This window comes from Rhipicephalus microplus, chromosome 1, assembly GCF_043290135.1.
Source record: "Rhipicephalus microplus isolate Deutch F79 chromosome 1, USDA_Rmic, whole genome shotgun sequence".
Classification (NCBI taxonomy): Eukaryota; Metazoa; Arthropoda; class Arachnida; order Ixodida; family Ixodidae; genus Rhipicephalus; species Rhipicephalus microplus.
This window is the reverse complement of record NC_134700.1, coordinates 249,566,683-249,583,641: the sequence shown is the minus strand read 5'-3', so window position 1 is coordinate 249,583,641 and position 16,959 is coordinate 249,566,683. Positions and strand designations below refer to the sequence as shown.

Here is a 16,959-nt window from a genome sequence, read left to right as displayed (position 1 = left end):
GCTGCTAAGTTCGGGAATAGTAGGCCTTGTCCTTGACTAAAAATAGTGCATCTCAGAGGGATATATGTCAAATATTTGTCTACCTTTCCTTTGAGTCTAAATACAGTGAACTTCATATTTATCTAGCCTAAAATGTGTTCCACTTCTTGTGAAGTATGCCTTCGTATTTCTCTCCTTTATGTGTTTTGTTGTCAAATGCCTAAACATCAAGAGTTGTTGCTTGTAGCTTCTTTAAGTAAACTAAAAGTGAGGACAGGAAGCACAGTCTGCTTTTTGTGGCCGAAAACCATTTAAATAACCAGCTTTTGTGTCTGCAGCCAAGTCCATTGACCACTACACAAAGTTGCGCAAGCAGCCCGAGGGAGGTGAGGGCATCGACCATCGATTGGAGGCCATCGTGAACCGCATGTTCCAACGCTGCTTTGACGATAAACAGTATCGGCAGGCAGTGGGCATTGCGCTCGAAACGCGTCGCATGGACATGTTTGAGAAAGCCATTGTCAGTTCAGTGAGTATGAATTTCACTTCAAGCTGGTAGCAGTAGCAGCATTGACTGCATTTGAGAGCTAGACAAGTAAACTAATTTCTTGTCACCTTGTCCTGTTTGGAGTGAATACAAGGTAATTATAAGGAAAGACAACCCATTGGAAAATAAAGTAAGAGGGTCAGTGTTACCGCGACTTCCGAAAAATGGGTTTAAACATTATATAACTGAAACCTGCAGGTATCAAAGACTGTACTTATCTGAAAACTGACACATGACACTTGTATATAGGCCTTCATGTGGCACAAGTTTAAGTGATCAAATGACATATAGTCTGTATGCAGCGCACTGGAACTTGAGCTCAATATAACTATTTGATGTATCAGCTTTTGGGCTTATAGTGTGATCTTGTACGCTGAACATCTGCAAGCAGCAGTGCTACTTGTAGAATAGCTTGTTGGACAAGTTGGTAACTTTCAGGGAAAAGGTCCCAGTGAAGTGATGAGGTGCAGCACCTTCTTTTTTCACTCTCTATTCTCGTTAACACTTTTTGTTTTGCTTGTCCATGTTTCATGTCTTATAAAGGCTCGTTTGATTCTACTCAAGCAGTTTGCTGCTGGAGTCACATACAGCCTTGTCCAATAAAAAATGCAGTAATATGTGCTGGAATGTGTTGACTCATGCATTGTTTACTCCTTGAGGATGTGTTTCTATGTGTGAAGTTGGAAGTGTATCGATGCATAACGAACATTATTACTGGCATAGGCAGGTTAAAAGTTGCGAAATTTTCAAGTGTGAACCAGAGCAAACAGAATTTCTGTGAGTGCATAACAGATGTGTGGGCTTATTCTGTCACAGAAAGAAGTTCCCGCAATGCTGGCTTACAGTGCCAATGTAGCCATGACACTTGTCCAAAATCGAGCCTTCCAGGACGAGGTGCTGCGAACCTTGGTTCGACTTTACAAAAATCTTGGCACACCGGATTATGTCAACATGTGCCAGGTATGTGGCTAGAAAACATTCACACGGGTTGATAAAAGAAGCAGCGCTGCTTGCGAATTTCAAATTAACAAAACTTTTTTTTTTTAGAACAAATAGCTTGCCACATCTCTGTTCAGGCTTGAGACACCCAAACAAGTCTCACATTCCTGAAGAATGCTTGGTTGTAATCATATAAGAAAAAAAAAACATTCTATATAGTAAGTCCTATGTCACACAATTATAGGTACCTCTTATAGTTAGGCAGAAATATTAATTTAATTTGAGAAATCCTGTAAAAAAAGTATTATGCTTGTGCTAAAAGATTGATGCTGTAGTAAATAGACATTCAAAGCAGGAAAGTACTTAACTTTAACGACGGAATAAAAGTGGTGGCGGTGCTTTAGAAGTTAGGAAACAAACGTAAGGCAGCTGACATAAAACATAAGATTTAGAGAACTGAATGTGGTATGAAGAATAGACAAAGAATGGAAATGGTGAAGAGAGAACCTGGCACAGGTTGAAACCAGATATATGCAGTAGGAGACAAGGAAGGCAGCTTTGCGACCAATGTAGTTAAAATATTTAATGTAACTGCAGGCTTCTACAGTGATCTGTACAGTAGCTGGGACAAGGAGGACAATGCTATAAAAATACTGAAATAAATGTACAGTGGCTCCACAGCTACTGTAGTAAAAAAAAAGCAGTTAAATTCCAGGAAAGACTAAGGCAGGGAGCCACTGCTGTTCACCATGTTTCTGCTGGAGGTTTTGAGAGTCCTGATTAGGGAAGAGTAAAGAATACAAAAAAGAACACTTCCTACGAACGCTTAGTTGAATTTCATGGTAGTGAAATGAGATTCCTCTACAGGACATGTACAGCCGATAGCAGTGATAGAAGTGCTGCTCCAATTGCTCCAAAAAATAAATGCTGCTCCAAGGTGCAATATTTGCTAGTAACTGCTCCAAACCTGCTCCGAAATGGTGTTGGCAAACTAAAAAGAATGAAAGTGAACCATGCCATGGGACCATCCCGTGAGCCTAACCGAATCCAAAAGCAAGCTGTATACACCCTATCATCCTAGTATGCAACTCAGTGGCATAAATCCAGAAAAATCTCAAGAAGTGACACATGCCAGGCCGTGGTGGCCAATTCGTATTTTTATTATGGGTTGTATTTTTGTTTATATGGGAACTACTATATAATGCTTTCATATAGAATTTTTAAAAACAATCACGGTGATCGAACTCGTGTGATTGCATTGTTCTATTCAGACTTTTGTTTTTACCCTTTTTCGATTTGCATATTTCATACAGCTGAGGGGCACTTAACACAGGTACGCACTAACAGATAAAGAGTCTTTTAAGATGTTGATTACGCTATACTTATCTGTTAGCTCAATTATATCACGTGCTCAAGCTAAATTTCAAGGGAGACACTTGCAAGGGCTGACCTCCCCAGCCTGAACTTAAAAAATTCCGGACTCCTTTGACCCTCCCTCGCTTCCATGATTTACACCAATCATGCTACTATACGGCTTGTATAGTACTAGCTGCATACTAGCATACGCCATGTTTAATAATATAAATACTTATTAGATGCTTAAGTGATGTTTTAGACTACAGGAGTCATTACGAACATGCGTCTGCTCTAAAAGCGCCAATAGCAACCCTAAGCTATAGCATTTTTTTTCTGCTCCGAAGACCATTAAGCTTGCTCCAAAGCACTATTTTTCTTGCTCCAGAATCTGCTCCAAAAACCAAAATGTCGCTTCCATCACTGCGATAGGGAAGATTGTACGCATCAGCAATAGACCTCTTCCTGTTTGTAAACAGTGTGACGTCACTGCGGGCACCCCGCCCTCCATACCCTCTCTCGGAGCATGTGCTGGTTGGCAAAAAAGTTCCGCCGGCGGCATCTTTATGCATAGCAGAGCTGCGTGTCTGCATTCTTTCGACAGAAATTTTTACATTGCTATATTCCAAAGTCGCAGCTTTTGAAAGAAGTGGGTTGCACAAGGGCTACTGCTCATAGTGCGGAAATTTGCTCGTCGTAGTTGGATGGATGGAGAAACTTTATTTAGGGTACTGAGAGGCGCGACTACCGCGCAGCGTGCTTCACCCACGTAGATGGCAGCCATAAAAAAATCTTATCTTTTTTGAAAGCGAACGTTTTGAATGTGCACGGTGGCTGGCACTTTGAGAAATATTTGCATGGCATGGATGTTAGCTTATTCAATTTCCATAGTGCATGTGCAATGCAGTTTTAAAGAAGGTACAGCATTGGTGGCAGCATGGTTTTGAGTTGCTGGCTGCGACGTAACGGATAGGATTCTCACTTATTGCGCGAAATGCATTTGCCACCTATAACGTGTTTTCGTACCTATATTGCACCTTTAGGCCTGACACACGAACTTCTAATGCTCATTGTCACTTCTTAGGAATCGAGCCGTAAAGGTACAACACAGATAAGAAACGAAAATCTCCACTGTTTCTATTAACACGTATCAAGTATCCCATAATACGAGTTATAGCCATAGTCAAGCGTATATGCAGAATCGGCAATGCCACAACACTTATAGCTCATGCGTAGTTGTATATATCACCCGGAGATCATGCACTTTTATTTTTCTGCACGCCGTGCATACGCTGAGATGTACCAACTCGCAGATGATCACGTCAAATGTATTTTTACCTTGACTAAAATGTCAGATGTAAAGTTCTATCGACAACCGGTTACTGCAACCGGCCCACAACGAATACCAGTGTTTTTGCAAACAGGACGCATCGCGTTATTCATACTGCACACACCACGCACAATATTCCCAGTTTCACCATCCGTAAAGGTGAACCAATATTGTCGATGCCTTTCAACACACAGTACACGCCACAGTCAACACTGCACATTTTCGAAGACTATGCCACTGTTCCTCACACAGGCCACCACGTGTATTCACTTCTCTGAGATAAACAGCGAGCCAGCGTGGCGAATATTTCATCACGCACTTTACCACACACGTAGATGTTTTCTGACACATACCACAGCTAATGTTGCCACTGTGAAATGAAGATTAAGCTTTCAAAAAAAAAAAAAAAAAACTTGCCCCAAGCATCAAGCCACTGCACCCCACTCAGCCACCGGCGGGAGTGTTTTGCCAACCACCACCTTGCACGAGCATCGGAGACATCATGCTGTGATGTACCCCGCTAGAGGTCTATAGTACAACTTTGTGAACGTTTGGTGCCAAGCACGTGTTTCAGTGGTCACGGGATGCATTTGCCGTGGAGCTGTCGCGCACAGTGATGAATGCTAGAAAGAATGCGAAAGACGCCCTGCCAGTAGTGACTAAAAAGAACCTTCTATGGAAGGCTGCAGCCAGCAATAAAACCCTACGCTTGCGCATCACGTATAGTTGGATGCAACTTAAGAAGACCATGGCATTTCTACTTCAAAGGCCGTTGCTCGCAAGCCTGTCCCACCAATGAGTATGCGTTCCAGACAGACGTCCTGAGCTCTGTGGCTGGTGACCCCAAATTCGGAGAACATTGCTAAGTGCATAAGCAAAACTGCTTCAGTAATTGCCTAGATGATTGGCTGCTGCGCTTCCTTCCTCCAGACGAGGGTCTCTTCGCACTTCTTAAGTTGTATCCTGCTATAGGTAGCTCTCAGTGGAGGTACTGTGTGGAAGTTAACATCACTTTTGCTGAGGATTCTTACTGTTTCCCCATTCTGTTGCAGTGCCTCATCTTCCTGGATGATGCACAGTCAGTGGCTGATGTGCTGGTGCGTCTCCTTGATGGCAATACGGTGAGTGTCTGTGGAAGATCTGCTTCACATGACTGCATTACACCAGTATTACAAAGTATCATGTGACAATTAACAGTCGCCTAGAAGCATGGCTATTGCAAGAGGATTTTACCAATACAAACTCGTAGTTTCATGTATTGCATGATTCGGCAAACACTTTTAAAGAATTTACCACATCTTGGCCTGCCATGGTTCGACAGCTGACCGGAAATAGTTGCAGGTTCAGATCTAGGCCGCCACAGCTGCATTTTTAATGGAGCTGAATATGCTTGAGCCTCGTGTACTTAGTTTAGGTGCACGTCAAACAACTCCAGGTTGTTGGAATTTCCAGAGCCCTCACAATGGGGTCCCTCATACCATGTCGTGGTTTTGGGACTTAAACCCCCAACAATTACTATTATTTTGTTATTACTGTATTGTTGGTACGAACTGCGTTGTGCAAGTTAGCTTTACGGCACTGCTTCACGGCACTGCTTAACAATAGTGGAAAGAAGGCAGTTTTACTTCACTATGCGCAAACACTTTTCTTTTTTATTTTATTTCCTCTATCTCTTGCAGTACTGGTTGTAGGTTATATGCAGGGCCGTGTTGTATGCAGTAAAATATAGTATCGATGTACATGGCACCTCAATATATTCATATGAAGCTGTACATACTCGAATACCTTTCTAGTCCGCCTTGGCGTCTGTTACAAGCTGCCACTCTAGCGTCGCCAGCGCGAAGTCGGCGACGGGAATGACAGCAGGTTGGTTCGTTCCGCACGCAAGCAGAGACAGTGAAGAGATCAGAGACGTGGGAAAACAAAACAAACTTTACTCTAGTGATATTGCAGCAACACGGGATCTAATACAACACTTCGATACAACTAACAAAATACATCGACACTTGATACAACTAAAGAAATATATAACAGAAACAATAAATCAGCTTACGAGAGAGAACTATTACAACCTACACAAACTAACAAGAATAGAACGACGGAGGAGAAAGTTCGAAGATATAAACAGGTGAAGGCATACGTGTGATGACTGGCAGCGTTGTGTCCCCGACGATCGGATGCGAGAAGTCGAAGAGAGTTCTGGCACGACTGCGATGTCGGCGTTTGTAACGCTGGTGGCTCCGGGAGGCTAGTGCTTGCAGGTGACTTCGAGCAGGTTGAGCTAACTCGCGGCGAAGTCCCGATGTCTACGTTACAGACGTTAATATCGCGTCACAACTAGACGAACGGCTAAGTTTAGGTGGCCAGCCGATACAGAGCCACACTAAAAACTTCTAGAAAAGATGCTTGTTGATCTGTTTCTACACCATGTTGGTCAGCGACTAGTCTGCCTAGCAGGGCAAAATCCTGCGCTTTAAATCCCCCTCGTGTCTCCTCGCTCTCTTCCTTGGGGACAAGAGACCTCTACATGGGTCCAATCATGTGCGTTTAATTGATGGAAACTCCGCCCCAAAAATATTCTGACCCCACCCCTTTTTACTTGGGAGAGGGCCCTCAACTAGCGAGAGTGACAACCTGTCGGGTTGTTGTCATACGGCTTGGCCACCAGAGCGTTTCCCACGCTTTTCCCGTGGGAACGGTCAAACGTTTGGCTCTCAGCCGGTGCGTCTCGTAGTCTAATCCTTGTTCGGGGTATACCACGGCCTTCTACGACCTTGCAGACGCCGCCACAGTTACAAAAGGATTAACCGTTGGTGGCAATGTTCTAAGAAGAGCACCCCATTCTGCACTTCTCGGCTCCCTTTGATGCGCCCGCCGCTCTCACGGTCAGTCGGGGAGTACGGCGCCCGTTAATTGCCGTGACGCGGTGTCGCCAAAAATGGCCGTCCGTGACAGCGTCCCATGCTCCCACCTGCATGCAGGAAAATCCCTTTTCCTTCAAAAAAAAGCCAGAATTTTGTGAAGGAAAGCTAATCTTTTGGGGCATTTTGCACTGCCCTATGTTCGATGTACAAAGTGTTCCGGCTAGTTTTGTTCAACGTAGTCGTAAAGTTTCTTATATATTGACATTAAGGGAGGCCATGTTATTTCAATAAATTAAAAAATTTTTTTGATTAATTTGTTGGGACACCGTTTTCTGCGTGAACCGGTTTTATATTGTGCCTCCGAATTCCCTAATTTTGTCACTCTGCTTCTGCTATTCTCACCCACACTTCTATTTTTTGGTATATATTCCATTGCTGGTACTAGTTGTCTGTCCTCATCACTTGACCAGCCAAGATCCCTCATATCGGCCACACCTGTTTGTTCTCTTATCCACGCGGGTGTCTATAGTGGGAACTATATGAGCTGTGCTCATGTAAAATATGGGCTCAGTAGATGTTGTTGTGCAATGAACCACGTGGACATTTATTAACTGCTTTCATAATGGCAAGATAGCTAGCTGAATCTAAGTAGTAGGTTGTAGCATGACTAATAATCTACTCTAAATGCCAATACAACACACACCACAACACATGTAGTGTTCGCTGATGCTCGACGTGCCACAAAGTCCTGCAAGAGTGAGCTACAGTGCTGAACCCACAAACCGTCCCAAGACCGACCGTCATCAACCACTGCAAGCCTCAAACAAAGGAGAAAGCGTTCTTTCTCACGTGTGTGTATAGCCTTGCTCTTGCAAGGTGGTACTGATGGCAAAACCTGGTGTGGGTACAGTGCCATCTTTCATGGCAGCAACTGACTAGTACGCTATTCCGTGGGACGTGCATTCTCCATGAGGCAAAAACGACCTTACAGGGGTAATAGCCCTCTACACTTCATCAATTTTTTTTTTTTGCTACTTTGCTGTCCCAGAATGTCATGATACGACCATTTGCCCATTCTTTCTGGTAAAATAAATTATTTAATAATGGCCAGTGTGACGAAATTCGCGATTTTTTTGGCTGGAAAACATCATCATTGAAGCTTTCAAACTTAGTTTTGGATGTAGGTGTTGCAGGCAAAAACTCTGCCATTAGTGCAGATATGCAATTAGCTGGAGAAACCGAAAATCGGAGATTCGCATATATCGCGAATTCTGTCAGATTGTCTTTTATTAATTTTTTTGTAATCCTAGAAGGAATGGTTAAATCATGACGTGCTGGCGTTGTGAGAAACATGCAATAATGCTGCCCGCATGTCAGTGCTGTGGTGCAGTGAAGCACGTCAATTTTTCGCAGGTTGTGGGGTCTCGATGTGAAGAGTGCCACCACGCTCTTGGAGTGAATGGATAAGTTGACACGATCGGAACGAACCAAAACAACCCACATTTATTTAACTGCTTTTAGATTAGATTGACGATATTGTCAGCCAAATAAATATATATCAATTATGATCAACACGCTAAAATAGCCTTACACAAGATTACACAACATAACAACCACAAGAATACACTCAAGGCGGCTTCGCCAACGCCTCACTTACCACAAGGGCCCACGGCAGACCCACCGCTAAAGACAACCATTCGTGCCAACCTCCACCCGCCGAAGAGACCTGCTCATCTCTCCCGTGCCGCCACCAAGGCTTTCCGCCAGGCGTCACTGCCGGCGCCGCCGTTCTGACCATGATGATGATGGTGGTGACAAACGCTCTCGAGCACAACGCCACCTACCGCTCGATAGTTGTGACCTATGAATGCGGCCTCTGATCGAAACACGTGCGCCACGAGGCGCAAATGACTTACCAGGGGGTGTTAGCATCCCCACAAGGTGCACATTTTGATTGACAACGAGACCTTTTTTTTTCCACTCGAAGTAGTGAGGCTGGGGTGCTTCAGCTGCCATTCATTAGTATCCACGGAATTGTGGCGAAATCGTGATCAGAAATTGGCACATGGCACCCAAAGTTTTCGAATTGACCGGACTGGTGCTGACCGCCACTTCAAATTAGCCACTCAGACTTACGTTGCAAAATACCGGACTGTGGAAATATTTTGCATTGAGCAGGATTTTGAAATAACCGAGTTCGAATTAATGAGGTTTTACTGTGCATGTGTCTTTACACACAAGTTTCCCATGCCAGATGGCCAAAATATGGGCTGAAGTATTATCTTTGTAAAATGTCGCAATCATATTGACGGTTTTAGATTGGGTGCACTCTGAAGTGGCCTAAGCAATTGTGATGCCAGCGCAGCTCCCGGAAAAACTGTAAGCTTCGTTTTCAGCACTAGATATGCTGTAGTTTGGCAGGCACTGAAGCATGGTTTTCTTCTGGTTGCTGCCAGCCGCTCATAGCCATATGTGCCACTGCAACTGGAGCTATTGGCATCACATCAAGCAGCAAAGAACGAATATCCAGCAAGATGTAGCAGCGACCACACCTGTTCAAGGATAAAATTTCAGTTTTTTGTTTACTACTCAGAGCTCTCACTCAGGTTCACTTAAGCTGCATCCAAACGCATCTTTCTGGCACTTCAAACTCTCTGTGCTAGCAGATTTCTACGTGCCTTTGGGAACTCAATCGCTGTTTTCTTCAACACTGCAGTGAACTGTTGTCATCCACTAATAATTTTCTGTGAGAATAATAACAGAAAAACAGCTCAGAGCCCAAATATGTTCAGAAAACTGCAACAAAAAGCAAAATGATGCCAACTATGGTATAAGGATGGTAGCAGATAATCTGACACCATTGATTGCGATAGTGAAGCAAGGTGGTTGACCTTAGCTTCCCTTGGTGGCCAAACTAAGTTTTCTGCTAATTACTGGTACACAAGACAGGGATCAATTTTTTATTATAGTTTCTTGGAAGGAAAAAAGACCTGTACCCCATTTTATTTTTATAGTAATGTCGAAAAAAATGCTTGTTTGAATCAGTAGGACACACAATCTTCCGCAAGAGTGAGACTATATTGATTTATGTTCTGTACAGTTTTCTAATCCCTTAATTGTACAGCAAAGATATTGTGCTCATGCCTGTTTATTTGTTTACTATTTTTCTTAATCTGCAGGAGTCAACGTTGATGGCATACCAGATAGCTTTTGACCTCTACGAGAGTGCCACCCAGCAGTTCCTGACACGCGTGCTGCAGGCGCTGCGCACTTTAGGTGGTGGGCAAGTATCATTTTTTTCTCTCATCAAAGACTTATGGCTGTGAACCACGTTATGAACGTGACCCACATTGAAATGATTTTCATGGAAGGTCGGTATGACAATCCCACTTGGCCCGCTCAGCATGTGCGTGTACTCACTTATCTTGGAGTAGATTCTTACAGAGGCCTGCATTTTTTATTGTGCTTGTAAGAAAATGATATGTATGGTTCTTCCAGATATATACCGTTCCTCTTGGCAGTGCACTATATTGTACACTTCAGGCAAGAAAAGGGCTGATGAGAGGATGTGATTAGATGAGGCGTCCCATGCAGAAGTTTCAGGCAGGGTTGACAGTCTTCCAGTTAATGTTACCTCAGGCTGTGCTTGTCACTTATTTATTTATTCGTTTATTTAGATCTGTTGAGTACAAACTGCAGACTGTAGTGCATTTTTTAAGGATGGGCGTACATATCCATCAAAATATGAAAAGCAGCTCCATTTTGATGGTTGTGAAATGGGAAAATGCTCATGCACCTAAATTTAGGTGCACGTGAGAAAGCCACAGGCTGTCAAGGCTGATCTATTTACCCCGCTATGGCAGCCCTGGTAACTATATCATGCTAGTAGCATATTTATTTAATGTAATTTACCACTGTATGTGGTTTGAGTGCTTGTGATTGTTTTTCAATGAGTTATTATTTTTATAAAAATTTTTTTCTCTGCCATACATGCTAACTATATCTGAAATTTATGAAATGCCATGATGAAATGTATAAACTGAAGAATCTGAGCTAGTTGGCCAGATTGTTGCAATTACTTACATAGCATAAGAAACAAAACACTGAAGGATGACGCAATACAGCACTTGTACTGTGTTAGTCATAGTCAGTTCATCACTTATCTTTTTCATTTTTCCTGCGATAAATAACTTGTTTTATAGCAAAACATTTTTGTCTGACAGTTCTTCCCCATCGCTACAACATGGCAGTATGACAGTACACCTATTCATCGCAAGATTGAGCTACAGGTAGCAGCACCATTGCCACATTAAAGTGGATAATTAGTCGGCAGGGTGTATACAAATGTACGCAGAAACACTTCTCTTTGAGCTGTTTGAGCTCATTGTTGATGATTGAAACACACTTACTGCAGTTTATTGGCAACACGACATGTCGTCTATTGCCACATTAGGCACGAAGTGCCCCAATGCTCCTGCTACATGCAAGTGAAGTGCAATCCGCGAGTGAATGGTATGTCTGTTTTTGGCGACAGTCGCGTGTTTTTGCACTGGGCTCCATGTTTTTTCTACTTTTATTTGTACACACCGTATTTACTTGTGTAACGAACACACTCGCATATTAAACGCAACCCCAACTTCAGTAATCAAAATTTGGATTTTTTTCCCCTCATAATAAACGCACCCCTACATTTATCCGCTGCAGTCCCGCTAACCGACACCTGGCGGCTCCTCACCCGTTGAATCTCTTCGTTTTTCATTACTTTGCCAACTCCCCTCAACCACCTCGGCTCGCTCCTCCCCATTTCGCCCGTTGCCACGTGCAGTATTGCTTTTCTTTCTATCTGTAATAAACGCATGCCTTACACATCCGCTGCAGTCCCGGTAACCACCAACTGGCGCCTCCTCACCCGTTGGCTCTTCCGTTTTTATTACTTTGCCGACCCCCTCAACCACCTCGTCTGCCATGCCCCCCCCCCCCCCCCTTCCCCCCGCCTGTTGCCGCGTGCCTATTGCTTTTCTTTCTATCTGTGTGCACAGCGCAGGATGTGTGCACAGCGCATCCCCCGTCTTATCTGTGTGCCACATAGGGTTTTTATGGCATGCGCGGGCGACCCGGGGACAGCTTGCAGAATACAGCCCCATCAACCACCGAAGATGAGTAAAGTGCAACAAAGAAGCTGTTTCCAAACAGTGTACACGTGTGTAAATTGCGAAAGGCTAAGCGACCTAACTTCTTTTTGCATTACCAAGTTTTTCCGTTCTCCCGAAAAAGTTTTCATAAAATTTACCTCGCGTAATAAACGCACCCTCCAACTTTGCTCTGATATTTCGAGGAAAAAAAGTGTGTTCATTATGCGAGTAAATATGGTATGCTACGATACCAATGCTGTCGAGCGATTTCAAGAAATTGAGTACAGTAGACTCTCATTAAGCGAAACCTGAAGGGACAGGGAAAATGTGTTCCATTTAACAGGTGTTCCATTTACTGAGAGGTGAAGTGGGTTGCACCATTCAAGTATGAAACCAATCATATCAGAGGAAGTTGTTCCATTCAAGCAGCAGTTCCGTTTAACAGATTTACGTTTAATGAGGGTGTACTGTATTTACCTATTGCTCGTGTAGCCACAAAAGAAAAGAAGCAAACCTGTATTTCTGTCATAGGTTGAGGTAGAACTCTGTGCACTCTGCTGTGCATGGCGGGAAGTCGTCGTTTTGTTTAGTTTACTGCGAAGTGGCCTTTGCAGATGTTAGTTTGTCTGTGATACCACAAATATTTTAAGATAGGCGACAATTTATTAGATATCATCTCTGAAATTTAGCATTCATGCCTCAATGTTTAATATTTTTTTTGTTTATAACAATAGTAAATGAGCTATATGATGTACCACTACAACAAAGTGGCACCCACATTGAAATGATTTTCATGAAAGGATGGTATGACAATCGCACTTAGCGTGCTCAGCACGTGGGTGCACTCACTTATCTTGGAGTAGATTTTCAGAAAGGCCTCAGAAGGTGAAGTATTTGTGTATATCGCGTAGGCATGCATTTAAGCATTTGACACCGTGCTGGTACAATGAAATAAGCAGCCCTTTGAGTATGTGCAGGATGTTAGCACACATGCAAATACGTGGCTAGCAGACCATGCAAGGAGCTACGCACACTACTGGGCTGTTTGCTCACCACTAGTTGCCAACTCTGTTCAATCATGAGGGCAATCGCATAATGTGAAGCTTTTAGAACTGACAAAATCTAAGGATGGATAATAGTTGGGGCTGTGGCTTGCCATAAGCAGTGCAGTATTGTGCTTAGTCAGCCAGTGAACAGCACTCGTATGTGCTATAGGGAATTGGGATAGCAATGTACATGATTTTAAATATGCATTTTCTTACAGGACGGAAGAAGCGTCAGCAAACACAGTAGCACCAGCAGAGGCGGCAGAAGATACACAGGACATGAAGTGAGTTTGGCGGCTGCTGTTTTGTACACTGTATCAACACTGAGACGGGAGCCCCTGGTTTTGGGAGAGACAGTTTAACGGTTACTCAGGTGGTTATACAGTCAATACTGATATTTCTGACATGTCTGAAAACTTGTGCACCTTTGTGGCACAGCCACAAGCTCCTTTCTGCCAATATGGGGAAACGTCTAAAAGTTCAGATGCGGTAGCTCTGCGACATTTGCTTTTTTGGGCATTGTGCTTTGAGGGTAGGTTTGAGCTGCATTAGCCACCAAATCGGCACTGTTGGTTAGTATCTCACAGCCTTGATCTGGTGCTGTCATGTGCTCAACCATTTGTTGCTATAGCAGGTTCCAAAAGTAAGCCTTGCCATAATGTCAAAATATTGTGTTGCGGAGCACATCAAGACTCAGAAGGGCCCATTTTTATGCGACAAGATCGATATTGCCCTGTTATAAACTGACGCACCCAATGTCTTTAGTCCATATAACATCGTTAATACAGTCGAATCTCATTAGTTCGAACACGTTTAATTCGAACTTCCGGTTAATTCGAACTCACGAAGAGGTCCCGTCAAAGCTATGTGTATTTCAATGGGCGAAAACGCCCGGTAATTCGAACGCGCAAGCACTTGCGACGTTTAATTCGAACATACCGCGCTCCGAAAATGCTCTCAGCACCCCGCCAAATCCTGCGGCGGCACCTGCGACGTCTCAACGCTGCGCGCGAAGGAAATGAAAAGGAAAGAAAAGGCTGCGGTGGAGTGTTTGCTCTCTCTCAAATGCTGATCTGCGACGTGCCCATGTCACGCTTCTCTCTTTTCCGTCCCTGCCACGTAAAGACCCTTCTCCTTCCAATGCGCGCGCGAACAGACAGAGGAAAAAAAGAAAGCTGTTGCTGGGTTCAATGAATGTGTGGTTGAAGGAAAGGGAAAAGGCACTATCTTCAGCAGCCTTGCCCCTTGCGGGAGTACGGCTCTGCGCCTTAAGGGGGGGGTCTCTCACGCGCTGGTGCCATGCTTCCCCTTTTTCCGTCCCTGCCACATAACCCTTCTCCTTTCAACTACGCGCGAAGAGAGCAAAAAAAAAAAAAAAAAAAAAAAAGCTGCCATGGAGTGTTGGTCTGCTTCTCTCCGCGTGGAGATGCTCCTTCTAAGTGTGTGCGGCGCTGGACATTTCCGCACGCAACTTCTCTTGCCAGGAGAGTGCTGAAGTTGAAGTAGAGATGCTTTGCTAGCTGCGTGCGAAATTGACTCGCTGCAAGGCAAACGTGTGCAGATGCGCGTCACCGATTACTTCAATTAATAACTCATGTCCTGTGATTTGTGAAAAAATGTAAGCCCTTTGAAACTTCCCCCTCGTGTGTTAGCTCAATGCACATGCGTCACTGCATGGAGAGCCCTCTGTTTATTTAGCTTTTATTAATTCAAACTTCTTTTAATTCGAACGAATTTTCGGGCCCCTTCGAGTTCGAGTTATCAAGATTTGACTGTATGTGCCCATTAGTTCACAGACATCATCTGCTGAAAAATTTGGTTGCCCACAATACCTATGCCTTTTCACTAACATAAAAAAAAGTTCTTTATTGATATCAGCATTTCACTGAAGTTCATGTTATGGGAGCTTGTATTTTTATAGTGGTGATGACCAACTGTGGCCTACATTTTGTACGTACATCGTTTTTTGACTTTCAAAAGTCATCTTTTTTTAAAAAAAGTGATGCATTGGAGACCTTGGAGCAGTCTTATACCATCAGCATGATTTAACATTTGTCTGCACACTCTCTTTGGAATAAGGCATGTAGCATTAATCTTTGCAGGACAGAGCCGGTAGTGAAGGAGGAGCCTGCTGAAGCTCCTGCTGACAAGGTGGGTACACAGGCTGGCCTTTTTTTGCAGCCATCTGTCAGAAGGCTGCAAAAGGCAGCCAGGTTGCTCGAATCACAGTAGCGGTACACAGCAGACCTCTATGTGGCTAAACAGATATTGCTTTGGTGCAGGAAAAGAGTGCACGTGCAGGCCAACTGGACAAACTAGCCACCATCCTCAGTGGAGAGGTCACCATCGGCTTGCACCTGCAGTTCCTTATACGCAGCAATCACACTGACCTGCTCATTCTCAAGCAGACCAAGGTTGTCTGCCTTATCCATTTATGTTTACATCTTGCAGTGCGATTCGTACTAGATGTAGCAGATGCCATATTTACTCGTGGCTTGATAAATTGCTTCAGCTTTTACTTTCTCACTTCTGTAGGATGCTGTTCGGAATTCGGTCTGCCACACGGCCACAGTGATTGCCAACTCTCTTATGCACTGTGGAACCACTAGCGACCTCTTCCTAAGGTGAGTTTTTGCATTCGACTAGTTGTAGTTGCGAGTTCACAAATCATGCGAATTGAAAAACTCTCCTGTAGGCCCCATGTTTAAAAGTCTGGATACATTGTTCGCCGAAATCATGGAGACCTGCTGACTGCAGTAGCAGATCCAGGGGATGGGATGACGATAGTTATAGCGCGAGACCAAAACGACGACACAGAGACAAGAAGGACACGAAAGACACAAGCGCCCAAGCTGCCACACTTCCAGGGGATGGGGAAGGGGGAGGTAAAAGCGATCCCCCCCCCCCCCCCCCCGTCGCACCAAAAGTTTGTCAGCAACTCCCCTCCCCTTACTTTAGTGCTTGTAGTCCACCTTTTATTACCAATTATTACGAATGAGTGAGCCACTGTGAGCACACATTAACAGTATTTATGATATGAAGGGGTTTTTCTTCTAGTAAAAACGAAAAAGTCGTGACCACGCCCCCCCTCTCAGGTGTTACTTCAGGCAACCCCACCCGCTGAAATGAGTGACTGGGTTCACCCTGGCTGAGTGTAGCACTAACTGTGTGGAAAAACAAGCTAATAAATAGCATTTAAGTGTGTCTTATTGCACAAACCTGCAAGTGACACAGCACTGACGGAGCAAGGGGTCTGTTTACATTTGTGACATATTTTGTAAGTGATGCTGTCGCCATCTAACTCTTCATCCTTTCTTCAAAGTATATCTACTTTTCCTAATTTTTGCAGCAGCAACTCACTCACTGGCAGCAAAGACTGCAGTGAGTGTGGCAATGCAGTGTGTTTTGTATCGTCACTCTTAGGTGGTGTGTTGGTTTGCTATCCTCCATAAATTTGCTCACAGGCATCTTCAGATTCAGAACAGAAATCTGCAACTGGCACTGCAGTTGTAGCTCTGTTTCTGTTGCTTGAACATTTTCTAAATGTCTTTGCCAGATGTTGACAAAAGCATCAACTCTTTGATTGGAGCCAGCCCTACTATATGTGTGTGCTCTTCTCAGTGCACATACTGGCAGCATTATTTTATGTCTTTTCTCCTCCTTTTGGAGAAGCTGACAGTGGAAAATGTGAAGCTGGCGATAGGGTGCTAATAAATCCGGAGATGTAGTACTAGTATATTTGTACTGCGGTACTTGACTCTTTAATATA

At 43.9% G+C, this 16,959-nt stretch overlaps 1 protein-coding gene across 1 annotated transcript in view; it reads left to right on the top strand.

The window, feature by feature from the left end:
• Positions 1–16,959, top strand: part of Rpn2 (Regulatory particle non-ATPase 2) — a 49,607-nt gene that overhangs the window by 1,802 nt on the left and 30,846 nt on the right. Inside the window, exons 5-12 of the mRNA XM_037434838.2 lie at positions 318–508; positions 1,343–1,486; positions 5,201–5,269; positions 10,192–10,295; positions 13,409–13,474; positions 15,293–15,341; positions 15,473–15,604; positions 15,726–15,814. Of these exons, the coding sequence (XP_037290735.1) occupies positions 318–508; positions 1,343–1,486; positions 5,201–5,269; positions 10,192–10,295; positions 13,409–13,474; positions 15,293–15,341; positions 15,473–15,604; positions 15,726–15,814 (844 nt within the window). The remainder of the gene's footprint in view (positions 1–317; positions 509–1,342; positions 1,487–5,200; positions 5,270–10,191; positions 10,296–13,408; positions 13,475–15,292; positions 15,342–15,472; positions 15,605–15,725; positions 15,815–16,959) is intronic.